General features: G+C 37.6%; 4 protein-coding genes across 4 annotated transcripts; 1 reads left to right on the forward strand and 3 right to left on the reverse strand.

Moving 5' to 3' along the window:
• Positions 1–1,130: 1,130 nt before the first annotated feature.
• On the reverse strand, positions 1,131–4,344 carry rad1 (RAD1 homolog (S. pombe)). The gene is made up of 6 exons (XM_046863044.1): positions 4,233–4,344; positions 2,958–3,172; positions 2,763–2,871; positions 2,367–2,625; positions 1,887–1,985; positions 1,131–1,505 (listed from the first exon to the last, which is right to left on the reverse strand). Exons 2-6 carry the CDS (start codon positions 3,150–3,152, stop codon positions 1,328–1,330), a joined length of 840 nt encoding a protein of 279 aa, XP_046719000.1. The 5' UTR covers positions 3,153–3,172; positions 4,233–4,344; the 3' UTR covers positions 1,131–1,327.
• Positions 4,345–7,256: 2,912 nt separating this feature from the next.
• Positions 7,257–12,358, forward strand: ift20 (intraflagellar transport 20 homolog (Chlamydomonas)). Its single transcript, XM_046862589.1, has 5 exons — positions 7,257–7,380; positions 10,170–10,367; positions 11,365–11,450; positions 11,523–11,626; positions 11,741–12,358. The coding sequence occupies exons 2-5, from the start codon at positions 10,241–10,243 to the stop codon at positions 11,820–11,822; spliced, it is 399 nt and encodes a 132-aa protein (XP_046718545.1). The 5' UTR covers positions 7,257–7,380; positions 10,170–10,240; the 3' UTR covers positions 11,823–12,358.
• A 126-nt stretch (positions 12,359–12,484) lies between these two features.
• On the reverse strand, positions 12,485–14,230 carry tmem97 (transmembrane protein 97). Its single transcript, XM_046862590.1, has 3 exons — positions 14,001–14,230; positions 13,010–13,154; positions 12,485–12,883 (listed from the first exon to the last, which is right to left on the reverse strand). Exons 1-3 carry the CDS (start codon positions 14,112–14,114, stop codon positions 12,609–12,611), a joined length of 534 nt encoding a protein of 177 aa, XP_046718546.1. The 5' UTR covers positions 14,115–14,230; the 3' UTR covers positions 12,485–12,608.
• A 1,420-nt stretch (positions 14,231–15,650) lies between these two features.
• Positions 15,651–25,284, reverse strand: si:ch211-167j9.5 (fibroblast growth factor receptor 2). Its single transcript, XM_046862588.1, has 12 exons — positions 24,905–25,284; positions 23,451–23,567; positions 21,796–21,892; positions 21,497–21,692; positions 21,227–21,365; positions 18,246–18,344; positions 17,841–18,001; positions 17,238–17,375; positions 17,045–17,156; positions 16,850–16,949; positions 16,503–16,602; positions 15,651–16,423 (listed from the first exon to the last, which is right to left on the reverse strand). The coding sequence occupies exons 2-12, from the start codon at positions 23,503–23,505 to the stop codon at positions 16,373–16,375; spliced, it is 1,248 nt and encodes a 415-aa protein (XP_046718544.1). The 5' UTR covers positions 23,506–23,567; positions 24,905–25,284; the 3' UTR covers positions 15,651–16,372.
• Between the last annotated feature and the right edge of the window lie 1,761 nt (positions 25,285–27,045).

Here is a 27,045-nt window from a genome sequence, read left to right on the forward strand (position 1 = left end):
TCTTTAAGAACTTTTTGGAGGATTGTATAACAATAACTAGTAGCAAATTCATGTCCAATAATGCCAACTTTTTTAATGCTGAAACGTTTTGCATGGGAAACTCCACCACGCTTTCCTTCGAATAATAAAAAATAACAAAATACGAATGTGAACCTTTTTTTTTTTTTGTATAAAGTGCTTTATTTCTGTATTTAAACAGAAATGCACCATAAGGTGGCAGTAGTTCCTGGGTAAATTATATATCATGCTCCAGCGCCCTCTGCTGGTCACAGCATATTATTAAGCAGCCAATTGAAGGGGTTTAAACAACCATGTGCTTTTGTGTATTTTCTTCGAACTCACACCAAAGGGCTTCAGTCAGGTGTGTCAACAAGGGCAAATACAATGCACTCTTCCATTTAGCTGATCATAATACCATACTGGAAATTTAAGATAGTTTAGATTTTTTTTTTAACCTTTCAGCCATACAAATTCCAGGCCCTATTTAACTTGCAAATAATTTCCCCTCACAGCACAGTGCAGAAGTATTTTTTATCAACATTATTCCCTTGTTCAAATCTTATGTATATATAGTTTGTGTACAATAGTTTTCTGGCTTTATTGGTCCCATGGAGCTCTTTATTCCACCAAAAGAGCATAAGTTACTTTGAGGTGCAGTTTGGATTAAACTCATTTAATTCTAATAAGCAGTTCAAGAGGAGATTAAACTAAATTCAGGAATCAATATAAAACATTGGACGTGATTTTTCTCCAGTGTAACAAAAATACAACCTTTGGGATGTCTTGTAATCACTTTAAAGCTTATTGGGATAAAAACAATTTTACCAAAAAAAATAATTTAATAACTTCAACTATAACCACACATTTATTACAAAAGAAAGAGCTGTCAATATGTAGTGAATGTATAACAGGTTTATGTGAATTAAATATTCAGGAAGATAAAGCTCTAGCAGCTCTAATACAATACATATTGAGTCAAATACTTACCTAATATTTGTATTATATGTATAAAATATATTTTACTAATATATATTACTTCATATAAAACAAATCTAAGCTCTGATTAATAAAAAAAGAAGATTTGCATGGAAATGGAAAAGGATCTGTGAAAAGAATCGTCCACCACTGTGTTCCAGATTTTCATTATTTATTCATATAGTGATAAATTACAAGATATTGCTTGTAATATTACACATTATGATAAAGTCATATCAAATATACAATACATAACAAACTACAAAATCTTTAAAGATCAAAACAACGAACAACTCAATCTGTAGACGTTCCAGATACATAGTAACGAAGACGACGTGTCCTTTATGTTCCGCTACTCTTCATCAACCTCTTCGTCAGGGCAGCAATAATATTCAACGAAGCAAATCTGTCCATCGTCGTTCCTTACAAGATACTGTAAGGAGAGGAAACCTCGGGTATCTGTTCTCACTGACACTTTGCAGGACAAGGCCAGAGCCTTAGTGGAGGGTTTTAATAGTGACATCTTATACCTGTAAGAGCAGTAAGAGAACAGTGTACAGCTTTCAGGAGGTGACTCACACTGTATCCATAGAACAACAACAAAAACAGTTGTGTCAAGGAGATACTATATCTGAGCGATAAGAAGCTGATATACAGTGAATGATGTCAGTAAATTAATTTTCCCATTAAAAGCCTTCAGTGTGACTGAAATCGCTCCCGTATTCATCATTTCCTGTTTTATATATGTACAATATTATACTAGAACTAATCCAAAAATTACAAACGGTAAAAACATTCTGGAAACATATTCAGGGAGGTGGTAGCTCAGTGGTTAAGGCATTGGGCTTTGGATCAGGAGATCACTATAACACTATAACATGAACAGGGGAATGACTAAAGACATCTTTTACCTGTTGGTCTGCGTCTTAGTGCACTGAAACAGTTCCATCATGTCTGAGTCTTTGGGGTAGTCATAATGTGCGTTTCCTGAATTTCCAAATGTGGACAGTCTGATGGAGAAAGTCGTAGTTCATTTATGAGGGATTTTAACACGAACCTAAACAAAATACGTCTAGTACACAATGTGAGCGCTCTTTATAACATGTACTCATTTTAAATGCCGACATTTACTAATAAAAATTCTTAAATTGTGTATAATAAGATAATAATCAAAAATTATAGCAGAAAGTGTTTGCATCTTGGCATGTTCTCTGTAAACCTGTTGGACAGTTGTAAAGACAGGATGGCCATATGAATTCAGTCATTTCCTCTGAACAGCTCTTGGATCCAGTACCCACAGTCTCTCCAGAAACAGGATTAAATCTCTCCTGATCATGCATCTGTTTTGCTTTCAATTATTTGCTCCTGCTTTTTTTTTTTTAAATCTCTACCTGAAATAGGGATGACTTGGTGACATTGTCAGCTGCAGGATCTCACTGGTCATGTCCAGCTCTGAAAACGCCTCCTTCAGGCTGTCAGATTGAAGGATCACCTTGTTGGTGACATTAGTGCTGCAGAAATCGAAATCTAAAGGCTCCTCTGGCTCCTGCGTGTTAATCTTGCAAACGGTCACCACTCCTCCCTCCTCCAGGAACAGGGTTAACGGGTAGCCGTAGCCATTGTAGCACATTCTCAGAGCTGTGCTCACTCCTTAATAGGAAAAGAAAAAGATACACACTTTATACATTAATGTTGGATCCTATACGTTTAACTTACACAATTATTGACCTGATGATCAGCATGCAAACACATTCAGTGTATTTGTATGGTTTGTCTTCACTACATGCCTGGCACTGTGCTTCCGCCAAAGATGGTGAGACAATCCAGCAGAACTGTGAGGTTCACCTGAAATCCGACTACATCCTCCTTCAGGGTGAACTCTTGAAAAATCTCTGCCTGCAGGAACAAATACACTTTGTAGCACACAAAGTAAAAAGTACAAACAAACAGCATTTTACATACGATCTACATCGAGCACCAACCTGAATGAAAGCATTTGCTTGAAGACACTTGGATTCTTCTACGGTAACCTTTAGTCCGTTTTGTGTCACATTAAATATCGCGTGGTCTTTGAAGGAAATCGCTTTCAGGATGTTGGAAAGGTTCCTGACATTATCCAGACTAGCAACCAGAACATAATTATCGTTTCCTGACTGGGACTGAGTTGACAGAGGCATACTTCTCCACCATCAAGCATCTGCAAGGATAAGAGGCAAGAGACAACACAAAGTAGATGAGTATGAGAAGTGATTCAAACCTTCAGGAGAAAAGATTTAAAATATACACTTCATCTTCTTTCGTTAGTGTCTGCCGCAGCGGATCATCCTTCTTCATAACAGTTAGTTTACTCTTTTAGTTACTTGGTTGTTTGAATCTCGTTCAACATAATGAACATTTAAATTTTTTTTGTCATTTAGTTCATTGAATTCCTTTGATCAGAAATATCAAAGGAATATTTGATATACACTCGCAGAACGACTAAACTTATAGCAAAAGTATGACTAAGCACAGAACAACCATGAGTGTAATATCATTAGTGTATATCAAATATTCCTTTGGTATTTCGAGTGTATATCGAAATAAGATTCTGAAATAATATAAACTGGATTTTTAATAAGCAGATCCCCCAACATGTCTACATACACGAACTTTGACTATAGTTCCAATAATGAAAATTTGACAATGAAGCGAAGGACAAATTACGATAAACATAATGAGTAGCTTCACCTCTCATATCTTCTGCTGTGTCGTTTGTTTGTTTTTGTCACGTGACCGAACGTCTCGGACCAGAGGACTTATGAGATGAACTACTCAATTGAACAAATCACTATTTGAGACAACTCGTTCTTTTAAGACACATTAAAGACTCGTTCATGAACGACTGGTCACTACTGTCCTCTACATACAGTATGTCTCTTTCAGAACAACCACATGCATGTCTTCCCTCACAACATCCATAAACCTCCTCCTTTGCCTTCCTCTTTTCCTCCATCTTTCACATTCTTCAACAGATATACCACATGTCCCTCCTCTGCACATGTTCAAACCATCTCAATCACACCTCTCACCTTGTCTTCAAAAATGTCCTACCTGCACTGTCCCTCTTATAAACTAAATTCGAATTATAATGTAAACAATAGTTGTGTAAAAGATCAGCCTCGCTAATTTAACTGTATAATATTGTTACCTGTGTCATAAGTCCACTTGTATAAAGTAAACAGAGATACAATAGCTATTATAACAGGTGTTACACTTACCTGCTCAACACAGTTACATATTAAACACAAATACTGTATCATTCATCGCTTTTTGGCGCTAATGCCGCTACTTTTCTTCATTGCTCGCTTTCTTCTTTGGTCGTTGAGCATTACTGCCCCCTACTGCCCGGAGAGCGGTGTAATGACTTTAGGAATTGTCCCAAAAATATCACTACTGTACATTTACATTTACATTTACATTTACGGCATTTAGTAGACGCCCTTATCCAGAGCGAAGTACAAAAGTGCTTTGAGTCTCTAGTTATGAATAGATCTACACTGGTACGCCAGATTACAAACTTAATATAAATATAACCCTAGAATTCTACAAACTTGGAAAGTGCTAATTTAAGTGTTTCAGGAAGATGAAGGTCTTCAGTTGTCGCTTAAAGATAGCCAGGAACTCTGCTGTACGGACATCTAGGGGAAGTTGAGTCCACCACCTCGGTGCCAGAACAGAGAAGAGCGTTGAAGTGTACTTACCTCTTACCCTAAAAGAAGGTGGTACCAGTCGAGCAGTGCTGGAGGATCTCAGACAGCGTGGTGCAGTGAGCGAAGTAATAAGGTCTCTGAGGTAAGATGGTACTGGTCCATTTTTGGCCTTGTAGGCAAGCATCAGTGTTTTGAATCTGATATGTGCAGCTACTTGAAGTCAGTGAAGGAAGCGCAGCAGTGGGGTGGTGTGGGAAAACTTGGGCAGGTTGAAGTTGCACTACTGCATTTTGGATCATTTGCAGTGGACGAATATCATTTAGAGGAAGACCTGCCATCAGAGAGTTGCAGTAGTCCAGTCTCAAAATGACAAAAGACTGAACTATCACCTGAGCAGCCTGTGTGGACAGAAATGGTCAAATCCTTCAGATGTAGAAAAGAAATCAACAAGAACGAGGAACATTAGCAACATGTGAGGAGAAGAACAGTTGATTGTCCATAGTTACCCCAAGGTTGTTAGCAGTGGCTGAAGGGGAGAGCAGAGAGTTATGAAGAGTTATTCTGAGATCCTGACCTGAAGATGAATCACCTGGGATGACCAGCAGTTCGGTTTTGCTGGGGTTAAGTTTTAGTTAATGAGCACTTATTCACGAAGATTTGTCCTCCAAGCATGCCGAGATCCGAGCAGAAGCTGTGGTATTGAGAGAGGAAAAGAAAAGATTACTTGATTGTCATCAGTATAGCACTGGTAAAAAAAAAAACATCTGAGGGTATGACTTCACCAAGAGAGTGGGTATAGAGGGAGAAAAGGAGGGGACCAAGTACCGAGCCTTGTGGGACACCAGTGGAAAGTCTGCATAGGGCAAATGTAGACCCCCTTCATGTAACCTGGTATGAGCGACCTTCCAGGTAGGAAGCAAACCATTCCCAAGCTGCTCCACGGATACAAGGCTCCTGAGGATAGACAAGAGAGTCTTGTGGTTGATGGTGTCAAATGTTGCTGAAAGGTCAAGAAGGATGAGTACAGATGACAGCTTGGCTGATCGAGCACCATGTAGTTTCTCAGAGACAGTCAAAGTGCCGTCTCTTTGGAATGCGCTGCTTTGAATTGCTTGGATCGTGGAGGTTGTTCTGTGAGATAAACGCCAGGAGGTCTTGTCAGATGGTCTAAAGCATAGTTGAAGGGATTGGATCCAGAGGGCAGGTGGTGGGATCTCTTCTTCTGCTATGGTTGAGAAGCTTGGCGTAGGGGCTGTGTAGTGTAGACATTACAGAGGTGACTACAGATATGGGTTCAAGACACATGACTGATCTGCCAATTTCAGTCATGTGTTTAGATATTTGATTAGATATTTTTAATAATTTAATCAACATGGACATAGACAAATATGGATGCTGTATGCAATCTAATCAACATAGACAAAATATTCTTGTAAATGTTTTAAAGCAATTATGGTGTGATGTAAATCATCAAGACACCTAACGGAACATTTGCTATGTTTCCACATGGGCGGTTTTAATTGTCGGATGTGTGCAGTAAGGTGTGTTTTAGTGCTTGATTTGAGACTTGGTGAATCAGTAAAACAAATGTTTAGTAATTAAAAATTGTTTTCTGGTGGAGTTTATTTTTCATATCTGAGTAAAGAAAGAACATTGTGAATAAATGTGTGTTGCATTGGTGATTTTTATTTTAGCTGTTATATATATATTTGTTTACATTTTTAATAAAAATATAAAATATGGTTGATGAAGAGTAGCGAAACATAAAGATCACTTCGTCCTCGTTATTACTGGGCTTTTTTTTATTTATCTGGAACTTCTACAGATTGTTTTGTAATGTGTGTATATATATATATATATATATATATATATATATATATATATATATATATATATATATATATATATATATATTCACTCTGGGAAGATGTTTCACTAGATTTTGGTGTGCTTATGGATATTTGTGTTCATCAGCCACAAGGGTATTATGAAAGGCAGGTACTGATGTAAGTGAGGAGTTCTGTCATGCAGTCAGCCTTCACATTAATCCTAAAGATGTTCAGTAGGGATGAGATCAGAGCTCAAGATCTTCCTCTCCAGAGCATGTAAACCAGATCTTCAAGGAGATCCCTTTGTGCACAGAGGCACTGCCATGCTGGAACAGGTTTGGGTTTCAAGTTCAAGTGAATGCAAAATTGTATTATACCGCAATTAAAGACCTCCTGTACAAGCGAGTGCCTCCAGCATTGTGGTAACAGTTTGGAAAAGAATCACATATAGCAGAAAAGGGCAGGTGAGTAAAGAGAGGAGAGGAGGAATGCCACGTTGTTCTGTGGAAAATTATTTAATTGCGCCGTTTATTGTACGGGATACGTCTTGAACCATTCCATTCTATGTCAACAGGGATTCCTTTCATTTAGCTTGCACAGGAGTATCATGTAATTACAATTTGTTTACTGTACCGTGTGTTTTAAATAAATACTCGGTTCGTGATTTAATTTGTTCCAAGTATTAAATAGAACAAGGCAGCCTGCTTTAAGGTAAGGCCTCCAGCTTGGGAATTAGAGCTCCCCTTTGATGTCAAAGTGGTACCACCCGACCCGTCTCCCAGGCAGCGGAGACACAGTGGAATGGAGGCGGAGCTTCATCAGCTGGCCCGCTCCCTGTAACACATACCGTGTGTTAGCGAGGAAGGAGTTGCTTTCTTGTATTTTCGGTGAGATAAAATTATGTTGTGTTTTTCGGTTATTGAACTTTGTTTTTAATTTATAAAAAAAGATGCGAGCATTTTTATAATATTGAATAGCATATTAGCTCCTACGCTGGTAAACCAGCATGTCGGCTAGCTCTATTGTTGGTTAGCCGCTAGCTCGATCGGCCTGCATCTGGCACAGGAGTGTAGTGTGTACAGTGTAGTGTAGTGTGTACAGTGTACAGTGTTGTGTGTGTACAGTGTTGTGTGTGTACAGTGTTGTGTGTGTACAGTGTGTACAGTGTAGTGTGTGTACAGTGTAGTGTGTGTACAGTGTAGTGTGTGTACAGTGTAGTGTGTGTACAGTGTAGTGTGTGTAGTGTGTGTACAGTGTGGTGTGTACAGTGTGGTGTGTACACAGTGTAGTGTGTACACAGTGTGGTGTGTACACACACACACTACACTGTAGTGTGTGTGTGTGTGTGTGTACAGTGTAGTGTGTACAGTGTAGTGTGTACAGTGTGTACAGTGTAGTGTGTGTAGTGTGTACAGTGTAGTGTGTGTACAGTGTAGTGTGTACACAGTGTAGCATGTGTGTACAGTGTAGTGTGTACACAGTGTAGCATGTGTGTACAGTGTAGTGTGTACAGTGTAGTGTGTACACAGTGTAGTGTGTGTGTACAGTGTAGTGTGTGTAGTGTGTACACAGTGTTGTGTGTGTGTACAGTGTAGGGTGTACACAGTGTAGTGTGTAGTATGTAGAGTGTAGTATGTAGAGTGTGTGTACAGTGTAGTGTGTACAGTGTAAAGTGTAGTATGTAGAGTGTGTGTACAGTGTGGAGTGTAGAGTGTAGTGTGTAGAGTGTAGAGTAAGGTGTACTGTTGAATGTGTAGTGTGTGTACTGTAGTGTAGTGTGTACTGTAGTGTAAAGTGTTTACTGTAGAGTAGAGGGTTTACTGTAGTGTAGTGTGTACTGTACTGTGTACTGTACTGTAGTGTGTACTGTACTTTAGTGTGTAGTGTAGTGTGTTTACTTTAGTGTAGTGTGTGTACTGTAAAGTATTTACTGTATAGTATAGGGTTTACTGTAGTGTAGAGTGTTTACTGTTGAATGTGTAGTGTAGTGTGTACTGTTGTGTGTGTCCTGTTGTTGTGTACTGTAGTGTGTGTGTGTGTGTGTGTGTGTGTGTGTGTGTGTGTGTGTAGTGTACTGTGTACTGTAGTGTAGTGTGTACTGTAGAGTAGTGTATTTACTGTAGTGTGTGTACTGTAGTGTAGAGTGTAGTGTAGTGTATTTACTGCAGTGTAGTGTACTATAGTGTAGAGTGTGTGCTGTAGTGTAGTGTGTGTGTCTACTGTAGTGTATTGTGTACTGTAGTGTATTTACTGTAGTGTAGTGTACTATAGTGTAGTGTCTGTGTACTGTAGTGTAGTGTGTACTGTAGTGTATTTACTGTAGTGTAGTGTGTGTTGTGTAGTGTGTACTGTAGTGTAGTGTGTGTGTGTGTACTGTAGTGTATTGTGTACTGTAGAGTAGTGTATTTACTGTAGTGTAGTGTACTATAGTGTAGTGTACTATAGTGTAGTGTGTGTGTGTGGTGTATTTACTGTAGTGTAGTGTACTATAGTGTAGTGTGTGTTCTGTAGTGTAGTGTGTACTGTAGTGTATTTACTGTAGTGTAGTGTACTTTAGTGTAGTGTGTACTGTAGTGTATTTACTGTAGTGTAGTGTACTTTAGTGTGTGTTGTGTGGTGTGTACTATAGTGTAGTGTGTGTTCTGTAGTGTAGTGTGTACTGTAGTGTATTTACTGTAGTGTAGTGTACTTTAGTGTAGTGTGTGTTGTGTAGTGTCTACTGTAGTGTAGTGTGTACTGTAGAGTAGTGTATTTACTGTAGTGTAGTGTACTATAGTGTAGTGTGTGTAGTGTGTAGTGTATTTACTGTAGTGTGGTGTACTATAGTGTAGTGTGTGTTGTGTAGTGTGTGTTGTGTAGTGTGTACTGTAGTGTAGTGTGTACTGTAGTGTATTTACTGTAGTGTGTATTCTGTAGTGTAGTGTGTACTGTAGTGTATTTACTGTAGTGTAGTGTACTTTAGTGTAGTGTGTGTTGTGTAGTGTGTACTGTAGTGTAGTGTGTACTGTAGTGTATTTACTGTAGTGTAGTGTGTGTGTAGTGTGTGTACTGTAGTGTAGTGTGTTGTGTAGTGTGTGTGTACTGTAGTGTAGTGTGTACTGTAGAGTAGTGTATTTACTGTAGTGTAGTGTACTATAGTGTGTGTGTAGTGTATTTACTGTAGTGTAGTGTACTATAGTGTAGTGTGTGTTCTGTAGTGTAGTGTGTACTGTAGTGTGTGTGTGTGTGTGTGTGTGTGTCTACTGTAGTGTAGTGTGTACTGTAGAGTAGTGTACTATAGTGTAGTGTGTGTACTGTAGTGTAGTGTGTGTCTACTATAGTGTAGTGTGTACTGTAGTGTATTTACTGTAGTGTGTGTGTCTACTATAGTGTAGTGTGTACTGTAGTGTGTGTTCTGTAGTGTGTGTTCTGTAGTGTAGTGTATTTACTGTAGTGTAGTGTGTGTTCTGTAGTGTAGTGTGTACTGTAGTGTGTAGTGTTGTGTAGTGTGTGTGTACTGTAGTGTGTAGTGTATCAGATAATAAATAATACAGAAATAATGTAAGTTATGTATTATTTCTGTGGTGTTTTTTTCTGTAGTGTGTGTTCTGTAGTGTAGTGTGTGTACTGTAGAGTGTATACATGGTACTACAAATCATTGTACATTAATAGATTTGTGCTGTTTGTGTTCAAACAGAACGACAGCAGCTTCATTGTGCGTCTGTTGGACGAAGCAACGTGTCATTCAGCGAGCTCTGTCTCCTGGACATGGCTACAGATCCACTGGTAGACGCTGGACTTCATTTTGATGAGCTCAACAAGTTACGAGTACTCGATCCAGATGTTTCCCAGAAGACCACCGAGCTCAAAGAGGAATGCAAAGACTTTGTTGAGAGTAAGTTTACTGAATCTTCTCATGAGTTTCCTATGGAATATTACATACATATACAGTGTGTTAGTGACCTTTATTGAACATATAAACCTCACTGAGACCAGTCGTTATAGAAATAAAAAAACTTTGTCATTAATTACGGCTATAAAAAGTGAAGACATGTACAGTATAATGTTTCTTATTTATAATGACAAGGGACCAGAGAGACTCTCCGATCTGACCTGGTGTTGTGGTATCCGATAATTGTGTCAGTGTGGTGACAGCGAGTCCTGAGCTTGGGTTTCTATTTTTGCAGAGTTTCATGTTTTCTCTTTTGGCTTTCTGTATATTCCAAAACACCACTGTTAAATTACTCCTGTCTGTGGATGTGTGTTTGCAGTAACGAACTGGCATCCAATCAGAGAGTTTTCTTGCCCTACAGCAGTGGTCTCCAACCTTTTTGCGCCACGGACCGGTTTAATGTCAGACAATATTTTCACGAAAAGGCCTTGAAGGTGTGGCGGATAAATACAACAAAATAAAACGATACGACTGGTATTTTCTAAATATAATAATAAACATGAATCCACTGTGGTGTTGTTTTGTTCATTTTGCACGCTTGGGGGTTTGAATTTAGCGGTAATGTATTATGTGTTAGCGGCTGGAGCAGCCCTTTGAAGAAGGTAGCGGATGGAGGAAAGACATGTGGCCGAGGCATTTTGACATGCATCAAGAGTCATAGACAGATGTGACAGAGAGAATCTGGTAATTTTCCAAAATAAAACATCATTCAGAATCAGATAATAAATAAAACAGAAATAATGTATTATGTATTCTTTCTGTGCGGCCCGGTACCAACTGACCCACGGACCGGTGCCGGTCCACGGCCCAGGGGTTGGGGACCACTGCCCTACAAGATAAATGCTAAATAAATAAATTGAGATGTTTGGAGGCTGAAAGTGAAGACATGTTTACAGAGTTGTTTATTTAACCATTAACAGTGTACCCTATGTTTTAACAGAAATCGGCCAGTTTCAGAAGATAGTGGGTGGACTTATTGAAATGGTGGATGAATTGGCCAAAGAAGCAGAGAAAGAGAAAATGAAGGTGTGTACATTAATTTTAAATGCTTAAGTTGAGTATGAACCGCAGGAACCTGACGTGTGTATGATTGGACAGGCGATAGGTGCTAGAAATCTTCTGAAATCGGTCGCAAAACAGCGAGACGCTCAGCAGCAACAGCTACAGGCTCTGATTGCTGAGAAGAGGATGCAGCTAGAAAGGTTTTGCACTTTTTTAAAAAGGACTTTTCCTTGTTTTGGTCGCAATGTGTTGTATCTGTAGCTGTGTTCACTCAAATCTTCCCTCTTTACCTTCCCTGTTCTGTTTTCTCAAAGGTACAGAATTGAATACGAGGCTCTCTCCAAAGTCGAAGCTGAGCAGAATGAATTTATTGACCAGTTTATGCTACAGAAATGATACATCTTTTCCTCAGCATTTCATCAAGAGGATAGAAAGTATGATGCTATGCGTCTCTTCCACAATGACTTCGCTAATAAGAAGCGGGTCTCCCGCTTGGTCATGTGTTTCAATATGTGGATGTAACAACCTCAACATATGACCCATATCATGACCAGTTCCTGGGGTTACAAATGTAACATTGGTTCCCATAATAAAGCATTAGATATGTATTTATATAAAACAGAACATATTTATACTATTTATATAGAATTATTCTGTAAATCGTATTTTAATACCTCTTTTGCTACCAGGTAATAAATACAGTATCTGCATGTTACTGTAAATGATTACAAAAATCAAGACTTCAGTGTTTCATCAGTATATTTTGGTGATTTGAATACATGGGTTTAATGGTATCTTTAATTTCTCGAAATCCTCAATTGTTCACAGGACCAAAAAAAAAAAAGAAGGGTGCATTTAAAGTTCAGGAAATTTTGTAATCAATGCAGTGCATTTATTTGTTTACGTTACATTATTAAAAGCCTTACACAATATTTGTTACCAAAGTAATGTTTGTCTTAGCATTCACACCATATAAACATGAAACTTTTACTGATGCATGTTCTAAATCATCCAGCTCGGTGATGTAGATAGAAGTGATAGTCACGGTGATTCCTAACAACTCATCAACAATATTTTATTCTGGACACATTTGTTCTTCAAAAGAAATAATATTCAGAACAATTCAACATTCCACTTAAGGCACATTAAAGAATCTAAATCAGGTAATGAAACCCAAAGATTTTATTTCAGCTTCTTGGTCTTGGATGAAGCCTTGGCACTTGGAGACGGAGGATTATATGTGGAGCTGAAGAGCATGGTGAGGAGCATTAGGATAGGAATGAGGAGGTATGGGGCATAAACACACACCAGTGTCCATCGCTCCTTGGAAGTTTGCGGACCAGGAAGAGGTGCCTTTGGGAAGTTATGGAATAAGATGTGGGTGAGGATGGGGATTAAAGTGGTGGCTACGTGTGCCGAGTATATGATTGCTGGGGTCCTGATCCACTTACAGTTACCTGCAAATAAAATAGACTTTATATACAGTTTAGATCTGATGGATGATGTGAAAATATTGCACTACTAGAAATAAGATGTGTGTATAAGATCTTGGTGTAGATGAGCTTGTTTAATGTTTCACTGACCTTTTAAAAAGGCGTAGGCAGCGATGGGGAAGAAAGGCAACTGAACAAGTGCTTCACAAACTATGAACGATTTAAACCAATCAGGAGGCTGCAGCATCATGGGGTCTCTGAATTCAGCTGCATACCAGTGCAGTACATCTTTAAACTGCAATGTAAAGCACTATTTATTTACAGGATGAATTATATACATATATACAGTTGTGCTCAAAATTATTTATACCCTTGGTATTTTTGAGATGTCTTCTTTGATTTTATAATACTTTTATATATTTGATGTGACAAACAACTGAATACGTGATATTTCAAGAAATATGACATTTCATGGGTTTTTATTGACAAATATTAAAAAATCACCATGTTCAGAATTATTCATACACTTATAATACAATGTTTAATAATCAATAGAAAAGCATTTGTTCTTAATGATGGCCTGCAACCGCTTCTTGTACAGTAGGTCTCCATAAGATTTCTACATGTCTGCTGCAGAATGTTTTCCAAGTCAAGTTTATTTCTATTGCGCTTTTCACAACAGACATTGTCTCAAAGCAGCTTTACAGAAATTAACAGTTAAGGTGAATGATGTGTATTTGTCCACATGGTGACTGTGGAAATGAAAAACCCCCTTAGATGTTATGAGGAAGAGACCTTGAGAGGAACCAGACTCAAAAGGGGAACCCATCCTCATTTGGGTGACATCAAGAGTGTGATTATATTCTTTAAAACAATACAGAACACTGGAGAGTGAGAACTACCATGAGCACCACTCCTCCTCAAAAGCCTTCAGGTGGAGACTGAAAGGCTTCCTAACATTGACTCAGATATTCAACTCTCTCCACAAATTCTCAATTGGGTTCAGGTCAGGACTCTGAACATTTATGTTGTTGTCCCTGAACCATGGCTTGACCACTCACACCGTATGCGCATACACACACACACACATTTCTGGACGATAAACAAGTAAACAACAGGCGAGACTTCGGTCCAAACTTACTGGTTGAGGATACCACTGTTCTGGAAGTAGTGCTTGTAGATCAATGAAGAGGGTAATGGGAATGTGTGTGGCAAAATAAAAAAAGAATACGATTTCTAAAATACGAACAAGCATTTTTTTTTATGTATATATGTATATGTATAAAGGTCCAGGGAAACACAAAGACACGGTTCTTAATGTAGAAAACTCCGATTCATCGTCATCAAAATGGGGAAAGCGTCATTAGCAACGTCGCCTCACGCGCCACCAGAGCTCTTCTCCTATTGGCTTTTCGTCTCGCTTGAAGAACGAAAAGGCGGGGCTACACGTGAGTACATGGTGACGTCAGAGATGAAAGTCCTAAAGGGGCAAGTTCAGGCAGGAGATATGTTATCACAGGTTGTTCCTCTACTCAGTAATCTCAAAGTCGAGTGTGTTGATGGAAGGTCACGCAAAAACTAAAGTAGATCAGAGTGTTTTTGAAATTGGTGCTTTTATTTGTCACATGTACTTCAAAGCACAGTGAAATTTGCTTCGCATATTGGTTATGAGGCTGGGGTCAAAGTGCAGGTTGCTCAGCACACCAGTGGCAGCTTGGAGATGTCAGGGCTTTAACCCTCAACCTTCTTTCCGATCAGTAAACAAAGCTGCAACCGTTGAGCTGTCCATCCCCAGTATTCCTATACACTCATGTTAAAGTGAACCCGAATTATCTGGAATTATCTGCAAAAGACCTCAGGGATTAACGTGAAGAAACAGACTCCAATTCCTTACCAAAGATGATCTCTTTACTGCTAACAGCACAACTTACTTACACACTTCCATAACTGAAATCTGAGTTTCAAAAACAAAATTGCAGTTAAATACCAGGAGCATTTGGAGAAAAAAACAAAAACAATGAAGAGATGGAGTTGCAGAATCATTAAATCCAGTGGCGGGGTTAGGGTCAGAAACAGCAAGGTCTTCTCTGTTGGTATAAACTGTTGGTCAGAATCACCAACTTACATTTAACTATATATTTGTCCATGAATATATATAAAATCTTTCACAATCATCTTTTCTCTTTTTTTTTATTGCATTTCACTCAGGTGTGCTGCTTTAAAGATCAGCACAACTGACTTTAAGTTTAGGTTAAAGTTTGTATCCAATCCGATTTCAGCCGTCACATCACGTGTTGCCGGGGTCAAAGATATCTGCTGTAAGCCCCTTTCACAGTCAGTACTGCGAGCGCTTAGAGCATGAAATCCATGTTGCTGATTCTAGCTGGCGTCCAATACTGTCGGCATTTTCACATCCTTTGATTGGGTGGTCAGAGAGCACACATTAGTCAGAGCTTGCAAATCACATCTGACAAGAGGAGAAGAAATTAATTTGTTTTCGCTGGTACACTTACAACGACATTTACAAGAGGGACTTTTCAACAAAAGCTTGACAGGAAAAGTCAGTCAAAAATAGTTCAAAACATTTGTTAAGCTTCTTCATGAACCATTTATACCTTCGCACTCTCTTTCCCATATAATTTGCACAAAAACACAATTTGCCTTCATTTCAAATCCCTATGAAAACTGTAATGCACTGAATAAATACACAAAATTGCATGAAACACCTGGGGTAATTTTATGAGGTTAATATCGATGCTTCTGCTAGAGATAATGTATCTAATGCAGCTGTGGCTGCAGTGAAAGGAAACTTGTTGAATTGTGTTCATTGGGTTTATTTCTTAAATAATGGCATTCTTGCTCATTGCATGAGATACCTGTCTGTGATGCAGCTCTCTGTTATACTGCAGTTCTCTATAAGATTGATTGATTCTATAGCTGTCAAATCATAATAATAATGTCAAGAGGTGGATTGATTCAGGTAGGACACCGAAGGACACTGAAGGCCTTTGGGGTCCACAATGAGATTCATTAAAGTATTATCTGTGAGGTGAGAGAAAGTTGCTACATATGCACAGCATAGACCAAACCCTTTAGTCATAAAACAAATACAAAACAGACTGGGACTAGTTTGTTTTCACAATATATAAATCAAGTAGACCGTGAACCTAACTAAGTAGAACTCTCGAGCCAGTCGAGTACAGTTCACAAGTGGGCCATTTTAAAGAGGCCAGAGTTCATTAGTTGTGTTCACGGAGGCAAAAAATGGGCCCATCAATTTGAGATCACATGGAATGTTAAAATGGACCAAGTGTAAAAACAGCCATAAACAAAAAGTCTGTGCAGCAAAGCTTCAACCTGCATGATTGTTCGGTGAGAAGTGTGTGTTTGACATACAGCCAAAGTGTTATCAAACACGTCTAGCACAAGTGAACAAAGTAAAACCATTAGTGCAATCAGGTGACTCCTTTTCAGTATGCATTTGGACTCGAACTTGTCTATGATGTTGACTATTCAGTCTTCTGCTGCACTCATAGATCTCTGGTCCACAACATCCACATAGTCCTGAAACGTAAAATGGGCACATTTGTTATTTACCTGATAATGTTGAAACTTTTAAAATGTACTATTAAAAACAACCTACCGAATCATTCTCAATTATACTCTCCAAGATTCGCACAAGATCATTAAAGGAGGGTCTGGCTGTATAAGGCTCCAACCAGCAGTCCTTCATTATCTGCAGTCTGCATGAAAATAGCAATTGAATGTCTACAATACAAGAATATAGCAATGTGTTTTGTCTTGAATGCCCTAACAAGTTAATTGGGGAGCTTCTGATTTAGGTGTTATGCTCTAAAAACCAGTTCCATGGGATTCAGGCTGCAAAGGTACTGCCAAGACTGCAAAATTAAGGCGCTGTTACTATACAGCTGCAATGAGCTTTATTGTAGTCTAACATCCAAATAAAGAATGAATAATTCTGATGCTCACATCTCTGGCCGGCAGCTGTCAGGGCCTACGTTTCTAGCTCCAGCACAAATGTGGTACACCACTTGATCTGATGTCTCCAGATTGGGATAAGGCAGACTCCCTGTAAAGAAGACCATTTTTTTTTTCCACAGTTTTTAATTGGATTTCAGCAAATGGATGATCTAATGTGGAGGCTCATTATTGTGCTGATCTTACCAAATGTCTGCATTTCCCAAAGCACGACACCGAAAGCCCACACATCCCCCTTGAAGCTGTAGTAGCTGTTACGAAAATATTCAGGAGGATACCAGCGCAAGGGCACTCGCTCCTAAGGACGGCAACATGTAAATCACTGGAGGATTTATGTAATGTGAGGATTTATGTACAGTAATGGGATACAATGCCTAACCCTGTGTTGCTTTTTCCTTGTGCTGCGTCTACTTCTCATACGCGTCAAGTCTCTGGCCAGACCAAACTCAGCCACTTTGATTTCCCAGGGGAAACGGCTCACCAGAATATTCCTTAGAGCAAGGTCACAGTGTACCACCTGCAGATTACAAGGCAGAGTCACAGTCATAATATGCATCTGTTAGGTACATTTCCACTGAGGTGGAAGAGAATTATAATTTTCCCAAACGACTAACTGAGTCACGTCCCTGTCACTCTGCAGAGACTGTTATATAAATGGTGATTATGCAAAGTGAAACAAACCCCTGCCATAGATGACATTTTGGCACATGGGCAAAAATATAGATGCAGTAGTTGTTTATCTTTATATTTTGCTTGACTGCACAAATGTGACATTCAAATGTATTGTTTTCCAACCTGCTGCACACACAAAGCACAATTCCATGTACAAAGTACAAACGGCAGCTACTTTTTAGTCTTTCGGCCAAATTGCACCACTTGCCTCTATCATCCAAGACAGATTTTAATATTTTTAATTATGCATCTTTTAATTCTTTGAAAATGGTCTGAGTTTAATCTCTGGTGTTTCTCCAGACATCGATACCATTTTGGAGCGTAAGTGTTCCATGGCCAGAGCGATGTGATAGGAGGCGATAGCAAACAGGTTCTGGATCTCCGGGTCGGCACTCAGCTTGTCTTGATGTGTCTGCACAAAGCTGCGCAGGGTCCCATAACTCACAAACTCCATGATCAACACGAACGGCTCTGTAAAAACAACCGGCAAGTCATTAAGAAAACTTAATGATCCTATTGAAGCTGGTTCTAGTTTTATTTAAGTGTTGTTTTATTGCCAAACCACTTGCATTCAAAATTTAAGACAATTCAAACTTGACACAATAGAATTGGATTTTTGCTATAAAAAAAAAGTGTCGAGCTGGACTATATATTGACTGTAGGAGTAGAATTACTGGGTACACTAAAAATAGAGCAGGTCTGATAAGGCTCTTACCCTCAGCAGTGTTCCAGTCGAGCAGCTGAAGCACATTCTTATGATACACCAGTTTCCTCATAATAGACACTTCAGTCTCCATTTGCTTTGAAGTGACTCCTAGTGACAATCACATAATTAATTATTGTTTGTCTAGGGTTGTCTAGGGTTGTGTGTGTTGACAGTACAGAAATGCTGTTTTTTTTTTCTCTCAAATCAAAGATTTTGCAGCTTTTTCAAACATTTTTTGATTTACTGCATATCCCTTTTCTGTACTGTAATAATATACAATATCAAAAGTCAACAGGTTCACTATATGAACAAATATTTGTGGACACCTGACCATAAGATTCATGTGTGCTTTTTGAAAACACCATTCCACAATAAGTCCCCGTTTGCTGTTAATATAACCTCCATTCTTGTGATGTTTCACTAGATTGTGGCGTGTGATTGTGGAGATTTGTGCTCAATCAGCCACAGTGGTTTGAGTAATGTGGGGTAGTGATGTACGGTGATGAGGCCTGGGGTGCAGTCAGCATTTCAATTCATCCCAAAGGTGTTCAGTAGGGTTGAGTTCAGAGCTCTAGAGCTTCCCCTCTAACTCATTTAAATCATATCTTTATGGAGTTTACTTTGTGCACAGGGGCATTGTCATGCTGGAAGAGGTTTGGGTCTCCTAGTTCTAGTGAATGAAAAGAGTAATGTTTTTTGCATCCAAAGACATTCTATACAATCGTGTGACTTTAACTTTGTTGTAACAGTTTGGGGAAAACCACATATGACTGGAAAAGTCAGGTGTCCTGATACTTTGGTCCATATACAGTGAAACCTCCATACTCGCTACCTGACACGGAAAATCTGATAGTTCGCGAAAAGCCGCGTTTGTACTAATAAATTACATAAAAATGTTAAAATAACTATTTTATTATTGTATTATTCATTAAAAGTACTAAATAAAACATTTATGACAAGTAAAGGAACCATCAAAAGGAGTCAAAACCTGCGATTTCTTGTTACTCGCAAGGGGTCAAAGAACGCAACCCCCGCGAGTATCGAGGTTGCACTGTAATGTATATAATTAATAACATAAAAGCACAATTTACTTTATAAACATTGTAAAGCACTTACAAACTTGGGAAAAGATAAAATTGCAGCAAATGTTTAAAATGAAAATGGATGATTAGATGGATGATTTTTAACACGCTACAATCCGCCACGCTCCCTGAGATCTCAAAACTCTGGGCTTCTAGTAGTTCCTAGAATAGCAAAGTCCACTAAAGGTGGTAGAGCATTTTCACATTTAGCTCCTAAACTCTGGAATAGTCTTCCTGACGGTGTTCAGGGCTCAGACACACTCACCCAATTTAAGTGTAGATTAAAAACGTATCTTTTTAGCAAAGCCTACACATAACACACATCACATCATAACCTTGTGCTCCAGAACATCTGATCACATGCACATTATCAACTTGTGCTGTTAATATCATGAACAGCAGCTACGCTAATTCCTCTCCACTGCTTCTCTTTCCCTCCCCATCCCGAGGCATCCTGAGGTTGCTCCAGCTCAGTCACCTCCCACCTCGTGATGATTACGGACCTTTAAAGTAGATGCCGAACTCACAAACATCCTGAACCATCTAGAGACGTACCAGTGCCATTTGGATCCCGCTACATGTGTGGAGTTTTGACATTGGACCTCCTGGAGTGTTTAAAGGCTCTGGCATGGAGAAGCTGATGCTGGATCTGTGGTGATCACAAATGCTGAGCTTATAAAACTCGGAGCTACTAACCATATAGACTGTTTAAGACTGCAGAAAGAACATTACTTATAATCTTATACTCCAGTAATCATGTTAGTTCTCACTCTCCAGTGTTCTGTATTGTTGAAAGATTTATGATCAAACTCTTGATGTCACCCAGATGAGGATGGGTTCCCCTTTTGAGTCTGGTTCCTCTCAAGGTTTCTTCCTCATAACATCTAAGGGAGTTTTTCCTTGCCACAGCTTGCTCATCAGGGACAAATGCACACCATTCACCTTCACTGTTGATTTGTGTAAAGCTGCTTTGAGACAATGTCTGTTGTGAAAAGCGCTATACAAATAAACTTGACTTGACTTGACATGATTTTCTTTTAATATAAATAATGTCTATAAATTAAGATATCAAATTAACATTTCAATATGGCAAATTCGTATAATATACTATAAAATATTACATTATTATATTATAAAATATATGCAAATTCTATATTACATTTTCTAAATTAACAATTTTTCATTACAACATATACTGTTGACTTTTAACTCAGTGGAAAGTACTCTTAGAAATATTTGATTTTTTTTCCTTTTAAATATATATATATATTTTCTGTTTTTTTTTTTTTTTGCTTTAATGACAGTGTACTCGAGTTGCTTTAGACTCCACAAGTTTGTGAAAAAATCTAATGATCCATATGAAATCAAATCTATCACAGCCTGAACATATGCTTCAGTGGAAGAGATAAGGCATGAAGAACATCTGACTTTTTTTATATAACCGAGTTAACATGGTGACAAACAAGCTTACATTTAAATAGTGAATTTTTGTACAAGCCTCTAGACCAGAAGGGCCAAAAATCTAACTTCAATGTGGGTGGTGGGCCAAAAGTATATGTTGGATGAAACTAAATGTTCTTGCTGCGATACTTAAAAAAAAAAGCAAAAAAAAAAGAAGAATCATTTTATAATGTTGACAAATTTTTTAAAACAGCAGGCGATTCCCCCTTGCGTGTGTGCCATATATGGCACGGTGGGCCAAATTAAATGTCACCATGGGTCAACCCACATGCTCTTGTTTGTACATCTCTTCTCTAGAAATTGTCCTTACAACGCAAAACATTTTAATCAAAAACATAATTCTAAAAACGAATTATATACCATTACAGTGTAAGCTCACGCTTGGCAATAGTAGGGTTAATAAATTCAGACTTAACACAAAGAGCGAGGGTAATGGCAGCTCACTACCTTCTTTTGCAATTTTGCAGGTGACAAGTGAATGACCTTTACAGGTCCCCCGCAACATCCTCGCTTTGTAAAACGCGCCTTCCCTCCCAGCTTTGATCAGCTGTATCAGGTTGAGGTCTGTCCTCGTCACCCGCGGGTTCTGAACACACGACATTGTGGAGAGTTTACTTTTTGTTTTCTTTTCTTTGTTTTTCTCTCCTTTATCAATAATATACAAATAAACATATACTACTAATAGAGGAATTAAATTGTAATGCTTTAAATATGAACCTGTTGTGATGGCCTCCACAGCAATCGAACACTCTGTCTGCTTTTTTGTAGCCGTGATTCGGATGAACTGTCTAATGGTGGCATCAGCAAAACTGACTGAGGGGAAGCTGGATTCAGAGGAGGGGAATCCTGGGAAGAAACAGTCATGGGCTTTCCCTGTCTAAGCTGCTGTATGGTCCTATTTAGGGATTGATATCTGTAATATAAAGAAAAAAGATTCACTATTTATCTATTAATCAAAAAAATTAAATGGGGTAAATTCAAAAGATATATAATAAAAAGGTACTCAATAATTTTACTTTTTGAAGCACAGGATGGCGAACAAAATTGTGATGAGAATGGTGAAAGCAGAGATGCAGATGAGAATGTAATGGATATTGTCCAGACTAGCAGCATCTGTAACAGCAATCGGAGTGTAAGGTGTTAAATGAGGAAGCGACAGGAAATCAAACTAGGCCAAATGTTAACACATGGTTTAGTCAAGACACATAAATAGGCCACATGCTAACAAGCAGTTTCATCAAAACATGATTATCAAAAACTGGCTGTAAGTTGTACATTGTTGTAAGGAGTACACTGTTTTTGGATTCCAGACAAACAGACAACGCCACAGATTGTAAACAGATGTAGATACAAGCAATTCATTATTGTATTTTCAAGACACATTGATGCACCTCACATCTCTTTGGGAATCAGTTCTATCCTGGCTGTGCTAAATTGGCCCTAGGTGTGGAAAAATGTGTGCATGTGTGCACGTGTGTAAAGTAATGCCAAATACATTTCAAGGATAAGCACAGGAGCAACTGCAATCCTGGGCAGGATAAAGTCGAATGAGTTTTCTGTTAAATCCTTTACATTTGCACTGACATTTTTAGCATCTGTCACACATGATCATACAAAAGAAATCAATTATTTAAGCATGAATGTTTATTAGAAATTACAACTGCAACTGGTTCTGATCTAAGACCGCTCAAGAACCCTTCTGACTCAAATCTGACCCATTAGTGTTGTTGATACATTTTCTAGAACAAAACAGCTATATTAGTTGTGCCAGTTGACAAAAGAACTACTGCACTTCATTATAAGAATAAAAGAGTCTTATAAAATGAATAAACTACTGTTAAAGAATAATAATTAACTTATTCATAGGTATGGCACCACAGCATGCAGAGCCTGTAGAGTTTTATAGTCTTTTCATATGTTTTGGTGTTTTCTGCTCATTTCTATTTTCCATTATTAATTATGATAATTATTGACGCACGTGATTCCATAATGACAATTATAATTGTCATTTCAAAGATTATACTACCTAACATACTGTGCAAAAGCCTTAGAATCCCTGCATTATTAGACATGTACAATGCTTTAACATACATTTTTATAAAAAATGTTAAAAAGTGTAGCGGGTCATATATCATGAAAAGTAAAGCACTATATTAGGCAACAGATGACTGACAAAAAAAAAAAAAAAAAAAAAAAAAAAAAACAAGACAAAAAAAAAAAAAAAAAAAAAAAAAAAAAGAAGAAGCAGGTCAAAAATTGTCAGATTTTCATAGATGCTTAGGAAATCAAAATTTGTTAAAAAACTGCACACTTCACTTTGTATTATTTTATGTAGAATGGTAAATTTGAATATTTATTAAAGTATCTTTGTAGCATTTCTTCGCATGAGACTTTTGCACAGTACCCTACGTCGCTTTGCTGTAAACGTTGCGACTGATGAAGCTGACGGTGGGTGAAAAGTGTCAGTAGAGGTAGTGAACATAGTCGCAAACTTCATTTCAGTCAAAACTTTCACAAACAGAACATTACACTCTTGATGGCTGTCTCTGCCTACGTCTGTTTGCCTTCAATTTGCACTGCGTGAGCATATGTCAGATCTGGATCCTGAACAAATTCCTCCAGACTTGCTTAAAGGTGGTTATAATCAGAGTGTAAGCTGTGGTACACTTACTTGACTGGTGATTAGAGTTTGTGCAATTGTCAGAAGAGGACATATTTTTTTCCATAAGTGGACAAGTGTGGCAGCTCCATGCATTCCTTGGGCAAGTTTGAATAACAGTCAGCGGCACTAAAATAGAAAAAGTACTTGGCATCTGAGTCACAGCGCAGCATGTTTCTTATTTATAAACTTTACACAACAAGTAATGAAGGGAAAGTGTGGCTTTAAAAACTCCTAAAAGCCCCTAACAAGGGAATAGAAAGAAAAAAAGACTGTAGCCTGAAAACCTGAGGAATGTGAAATTCTATCGTTTTTATTTAGCAGAAAAGATATGAGGAAAGGGGCAGCAGATGAGTCAGTTGGTGATTTAATCCTTTTATAAATAAGCTACTAAAATGCTGATTGAGGCTGCTGACTCATCTTAAATTCAGTAAATACAGGAATGGCTTTGTGTGGAAGAAAAATGTAGTCAATATATAAAAGTATGCTGTTTTTCTTTTTTCAAGTTTTACTGCAGGCAACAGTCAAATATTTTTAATTTGTTAGACAAATAAATTTAAGTTTTACACTTATAACGCAGCATTACATTTGTGTTCTAAAAGGTAGAACTGAGTGAGATGTTTTTATATTTGCTTAAGTTGCTTCAGAATGTCACAGTGACAATTTTTGCAAGCTCTTCTGGATCTTCAATTGATTCGGCATTGTGGGAATTAATGGACGCCCTATTCTCTGCAAAACAATGCATTTTCTTTTTATCAGAAAAGCATAAATGTCAGAAGGAACTGTACTGATTTTTCACTAGTCACACCAAGAAACCTCATTTTACCAGCTTGAATTTTTTTTACTTTTCTGAAAAAACTATGCTCACTTAAGAAAACCTTTATTTGGTCCACATCAAACAATGTAAACGTATAAAGAGACATGACCAACACAATGTCCGTCTGATTCGAAACATAAATAGTTCTAATGTTTATAATTTTAGACGGAACAAAAAAACCCCCAAATCAAATAAGCACTGACATTACTGTGGATTAAAAACAAAAGGATAGTGAGTGTTTATTTGATTCAGAATTTGAAGATCAATATTGTCTTTAAAATGTTTATTTCTTTCTAGAATTTGTTCTATAAATGTGAATAAGTAGACAGACATGCATGTCAACTCTTTGCATGTTTTTTTTCTTCATATGCTCTACCACTATTACCTATTCTTCCAAAAAACAAACAAAACAAAAAAAATTAATTTTAAGTCAATAATCAACACACAAAGAAAAAAAATATTATTCATAAAAAAACAACCTTAATCATATTTTATTTTAAATAAATTTTTTTTTTTTACAAAGATAAAAACACCAGACTGCCTTCAGTTCTTAAAAAAAAAAAAAAAAAAAAAAAAAAAAAATCTAAAAGTTTCAGCTTCCTTTTTACCCTAAGAAAGAAAAAAAGAGAGCCATAAACAGAACACTTACCTTTATTTTAATCAAGTCCCATTTTGTCCTTCATGTGCTGTTAAGGTGAGCTGGACTCCAGTCGATGTTGTGGAATGCTGCTAGAAATAGAGCGCATGGAAGAAACCACCTTCAGCCAGGTGCTCATCAGAACGCAGAGCAACACTGATAAGTGAGATGAAGATCTAGTGCAGAATGCAGTCAGATGCACCTTGTTATTGTCACTTCCTTTCTTTCTTCCTTCCTTCCTTCTGTCTCAAACAGATCAAAACGAGGGCTGTTTAATTTTAGCACTGAAACCAATTCTAAAGACTTATTCACATACACAGCGTAGTCGGGTTGTATGGGTTGATTTCGGGGAAGACAGAGCAGCATTCATTACATGACCAGTGTTGTGGTTTCCTCCACGTTTTACAGTCTCTGCTGCTCTCTGCAAACATCGCACAAACATGCAAACAAAAACAGCACCCAACCGTTTGCACAAAAAAAAAAGAAAAGAAAAAAAAACACAATTTTTCAATTGTATTGGCTGAATTTAATCGCTTGCTCAAATAATTGTTACAGATCAACAGTATCACTCCATATACAACTACAATTTTCAAATACATCTTTTTTTATAGGCGTATTTACAAAACCTCTGTACATTTGATGTCAGTGCAATCTCATTGTACTCTTTGAACACTGTACAAAATAAAGCTCAACATCTCTGATGATCAACAACAAAAATCAAGAAATCAGTAGTTGATTGCACTACTTGCTCATTAAATCACGTTTTCATAGAGTATTAATAAATTATCCCTGTATCAAAAAAAAAAAAAAAAAAAATTAAAGTGATGCAGCCTCAGGAGACTAATGAGAAGCTATGAGAGGAAGACTCCAGTTCACCTACAAATGAGAAAGCCAGACGTATTCCGAGTAAACATAGGGTTAAAATGGAGAGATATTATTTATCGTTTTAATCGTATTCTCCTTGATAGCTGTTCTTGAAGAAAATGACTTGCGGTTTGAGTGAATTCAAAGGTTGCTTGCATTATACATGTTGAGTGACATCATATAGGCAATAAATATCTATATCTATTTCCCCTTCCTGACAAGAAAAAAAAAAAAAAATCTCCATAAATATTTATAATAAAGAAAAACAATAGAAAGTAGAGCAGCAAAATGGTACAGAACAACATGTAGCTCTTTCCTTACAAAGGATCCAATGCATTACCAATGAAAACATTGTTTAGGAGCCAAAAAAAAAAGACATGAAATTACTCACTGCATCATATCCAGTCACAGTGTAAAAATGGCTCTCTTGAAGAGTTGCTACTATGCAGGCATTAAGACACACGAACGATTTAGCACAGGGCGGTCATGAGGTTGAGGCGTTTTCTCAGAGAAGCCACAGAGGTTTGCTTTTAACACAACATATCAACTGCTTAAGACTTTGGCTTAATAATATGAACTCCTCTTATGAAAGTACACTGATCTGATATGCATGCATTTGGCTTCCATTCACTCTACCATGAGAAGCAAAAAATCTACTTTGTGAAACATAAATAAAGTGACAACAACAATAGCAACATTCAAGAACCTGCAATGGAGTCACAAGATGCTCATAGTGAAGTGTTTTGCAGATGGTATTAAAAAAATAAACATCTGTGAAAAAACAAAATGTTGACAATGTAAAACTTGCCTACGAGATGAACTGGCTTTCTGAAAGACACTGGCATCATAAATGAAAACTTAAAATATAAATCAAAATATAGCCATATTGATGGTTTTTTTGGGGGGTGTTGCTCAAAAACTGCATTTCTTTTTACAGGACTTTGTTTTGAGTTTTTTTTCCTCTCTTTTCTTAAAGTGGATTTCATTGCTTTTATAGAAAAAAAACCTCTACAGGCAAATTGTAGTGACTTGTGGAAATAGTAATACTGTCTTTCCTTTACAATCTTTCTATTATTAATCAGCCAATAAACTGAAAAAAGGGAGGTAGTGTATAATGTCTGCTGAGGAACACAAAGATAATATATCTGTTAAGACTTGCATTACAGAACTGAACATTGCACTTACCCAATACCCAATAGAAACTTCCCCAGTGGATGAAGTTAGGACTGATTTAATGTGTGGCCAAAAAAAAAAAATAATAATAATAATAATAAAAAAAAGAGCTGTGC

The sequence above is a fragment of the Silurus meridionalis genome, chromosome 12, assembly GCF_014805685.1.
Source record: "Silurus meridionalis isolate SWU-2019-XX chromosome 12, ASM1480568v1, whole genome shotgun sequence".
NCBI classification, from domain to species: Eukaryota; Metazoa; Chordata; class Actinopteri; order Siluriformes; family Siluridae; genus Silurus; species Silurus meridionalis.